The sequence below is a fragment of the Fulmarus glacialis genome, unplaced genomic scaffold, assembly GCF_000690835.1.
Source record: "Fulmarus glacialis isolate BGI_N327 unplaced genomic scaffold, ASM69083v1 C14125431, whole genome shotgun sequence".
NCBI lineage: Eukaryota > Metazoa > Chordata > Aves > Procellariiformes > Procellariidae > Fulmarus > Fulmarus glacialis.
In genome coordinates, this window is record NW_009242671.1 from 1 (window position 1) to 3,767 (window position 3,767).

The following is a 3,767-nucleotide window of genomic DNA, read 5'->3' on the forward strand; positions in this document are numbered from 1 at the left end:
AGGTGAGTTCTCCTGGCATCTCACTCCCACCAGTCCTCTAGCCCCATCCCATTATTGGACACAGCCCCATCACAGGCTAGTTTTCTGTCTCCTCGTCTTCCAGCCACAAGCTGGGCAAGGGAATCAGCGAACAGCCTGTAAGTGCTTCTATGAAATATCATGTGGCCAACCCAAACAAGAGGTGAGGGCACTGCTATTTTTCTGACTCAATTCCTTTTGTACTATCTCCACTGCTTTCTGCCCCCTTTCATGGTGGGATATTCCCAGCCTCCAAATTCAAGTTCTTCCTACAGATATAGCTGGACTATGATACATATAGCAAATGTAGTTAACCTTTCTATTATATTTTCTCTTTGAGTGTCTGGAAAGAACCATACACAATTTATAAACAATGCAAGAGCACAGGCTTTGTGGAAGTAAAAATGAGCCTCCAACTAAATGTACCTCTAATTTCTTTTTCAGAAAGACTGGAGCATCTTCTCCTATGCATTTCATCAGGTTTTGCAGTATAAAGATGTCTCTGATACTTGGAATGCGCTGCTCCACTAGTAATCTGATGAAGAAACAAACACAAGGCCTTGAGCTAGAGAGAGTAACTGTTTAATAGAGCTTTCCTCATTTCAGCAGAAACAGGTAGGAACCCCCATTCTCCCTCACTGATGTACTCCCAAGTTAAAGTTGTAATTCCGTGCTCCTCTCCCATCTCCTTTTTTACAAGGCTGGCTTAACTCTACATGAGGTAGCTGCAGCACAGATATTTTGCACATGGAAATAATTATATATGCTTTCTTAATGTTATCCTGATAGATGAGCGTTGTTGCCGATACATTAACAGCAAGGACACCTGACCAGACTGTGCAGACATGAGCGCTCTTAAGCCTCAAGGAATTAACACTCTTCTGCAGAAAAAAAAAAATTGCACATTATTGTCATAGAATCATCTATGTGCAGGCAAGTTCTGAAACAGCTAGGAAACTCAGAGACAGACACTGACAACAAGAGGAAAAAACCAAACAAGTAGTGCTGTGGGCTGCAGGAACAGAAGGGGATATCATAACACAGAGGGATCATAAGCACAAGATGGAGTTCTACATTCCCAGCACCTCCTTTTCTGGCTCAGAGGGAGGTATTGTAATTGTTATGCCTGAATTGCCCTTAAATATACCTGCACAGATACAAAAATATGAAGTGTCACTTTCTAAGGCAGTGCACTGCTCTGAAATTCATCCCTACAGATGCGGCTTCCTGCAGATGGGCAAGAGCTCCAGACATCAAGACAGAGAAAGAGCTGTGGATGGATTTCCTGCTTTCTGCCAACTTACAAGAACTGTGTACCTGAGCTTCCAGGAGAACCTGTTTTTTGCGTATCACTAACACATCCACCTTCTCAAAGCAGGACCTGACACAGGATCAAGTACAAATCCATGGCAAGTTTTGTGACAGCCTCAGTAGAAACAATCTCATGGGAATGAGCAGATTGGTTACCACATAAATCTCACTGGCCCAGAAAAAAATCACTACAGCCAAAGAAGTTATTCTGATAAAGCACTACACAGAAGGCCTTGCTGGATGCACAGATAAAGTCTAAACTTGTCTTCATCTTAATTTTTACTTACTAAATTAAAAGAAAATATTCCCTGGCTGTTAAACAGCATTTTTCATCATGACAAATCAAAACACTTCACAAAGTAAGCTAGTCTCATTACCTCCTTTATACACACGGGTAAAACAGAGGCATAGATATGTGAAGTGACTTGATCAACGTCACAAAAAAACCACAGTGGAGCTGCAGTCAGAGTATGAATCTCCTGCAGAGCAGTCTAGCACCCTTTGCCATCGGAAGCCTTTCTGCTTGAAACTGTAAAGACAATGCCAAAAATCACTGTCTTGTACAGCTGTTATCACATCTGATCATTTAAGTCCTAAAACCACTGTATGTCTTTTATGCGCAGACATTCCCTCCATGATTTCTAAAAGACATATATTCAAACAACATTTAAATATGAAGAACATGTGAAAGATATATTTTTCTCACTGTAATCCAGCTTGAAGAGCGCTCACATTCTTGTCTTTATCCAGCCCCGCTAAAGTAGTTGCCAAAACTGAGATACATCGATTATCAAGTTGATTGAGCTTCTCCTGTTAAAGAGTTTTCACAACATCAGATTACTTCAGACCAGTAAAAGTTCCAGAAAAGAAAAACTTACCACTCTCAATCTGTACCTGCAGTCTTCTCTTTCCCCCCAAAAGTCAATTCATAAGCTTTAATTCTGCAGTGACCTGCAAGGTCTCACATCAGTCAAATTTAGTTGATTTGAAAATGGTAATGATTTTTGAGATTTCTCCTCTCTGTTAAATCTGTCTGAAATCAGGCAGTGGTTTCAAAAATGAAGAAAATCAGAAGTACGCACAAATTAACTATGGGAGCCCTGTTTCCATGGAACATCAGACTAAACCAGGGACGTAACCCAACTCTGATGCTACACAGCCTCCCAGAATTAGCCCCGAGGCTTCAGCCCCAACTTAGGAGAAGAGGGATTTTGAGACTTACTTGGCACACTCTCACCAAAGTCTGGACTAGGAGAGTGTTCTGAGGAACGCCTAGGTTCACCACGGCATGCAGACTGAACACCAGGTCACCCCGTGTCATCCTTCTGGAGTCCCGCAGCAGCTGCTGACAAAGGTTGACAAAAGCTGGGTGCTCAAAGATCAGCTGCTTCTCGTAACGCTGCTGGTCTTCAGACAGGTTTTTGAAGAGCCTCCATACTGTAGTTAAACAGTTTGTGAAATGCTTAATGGAAACAGCAGACTCTGAAGCCAAGTCCAGTACATCGCAAGGACAGGTACATTTCTGCAGACTATTGAAGAACGGTTCACTATGATCCATTACGTGCTTCACTTTGAAGCTCCCAGTATCATCCAACTTTTCAAGTTCCACGGAGCTTTGGGGAGCCTCCTCACTCACCAAAGCCTCTGTACTCTTCTCTGTTTGTATTTCAGCACCTGTGCTAAAAACATCTGTCTTCTGAGATAGAAATCGAAGAGATGATCCATGCAGAGAAGGACAAATATTTAAAAATAATTTCCTGAAGTTCCCATTTTCCAGGGGATCCTTGTATCTGCCAATCCATAAAATGTGTTTTCTTGTTGAGGCTGAAGATTTGGGAGTGAGCACAGAATTGCACCTATGCATGCATCTAACAGTATTTAACAAATAACTTATTTTATTATTCATTTTTAATAATGTCTCATGAATAGATTTGAAAATGCCAACTCAAAGTAAGGGATCCGATGAAATTCTACCAGTGGAAACAGTCCTGGAGAAACTGCGTAGGATCACTTATCTGTAAAACAATTGAAAATCATGGATTAGTTACCAGACTTTCAATTCCTGAAGTTTCAATTGCTAAATCTATGCACATCTTTTACAGGAGGAAAAAAAAAAACAACAAACCAGATTTGGAAAAAGATCCCTGGAAAGTGATTTGCAGACGGACTTTTACTGGGTCTCCTACGCTTTAGTCAAACATCTCAACACAAGGCTAACTCATCCTGGGGGTCAACTGTTTTTTCTCTTTGCTGTTTTAACCAAAAACTATGCCGATAGGGAGAGTCTTTTCCTAACTGACGTTTCTCCAAGCAGACGCGTCTCCTGACCAGGGCTCTGGTGGGTCACTGCCAACCTTCAGCTCCGCGTAACAGAATCCTGCCCGGCTGCGGCCACAAACAGCCCTTTCCAGCCTCCTGCCGCCATCCCACGGCCGACC

General features: G+C 42.1%; 1 protein-coding gene across 1 annotated transcript; it reads right to left on the reverse strand.

Annotated features, from left to right (window-relative positions):
* Positions 1-444: 444 nt before the first annotated feature.
* LOC104083018 (FAST kinase domain-containing protein 2-like) lies at positions 445-3,235 on the reverse strand (the record flags this gene model as incomplete). Its single annotated transcript, XM_009586344.1, has 3 exons — positions 2,552-3,235; positions 2,036-2,139; positions 445-553 (listed from the first exon to the last, which is right to left on the reverse strand). Coding segments are annotated over exons 1-3 (897 nt in total), but the record flags the coding sequence as incomplete, so codon positions are not given.
* Between the last annotated feature and the right edge of the window lie 532 nt (positions 3,236-3,767).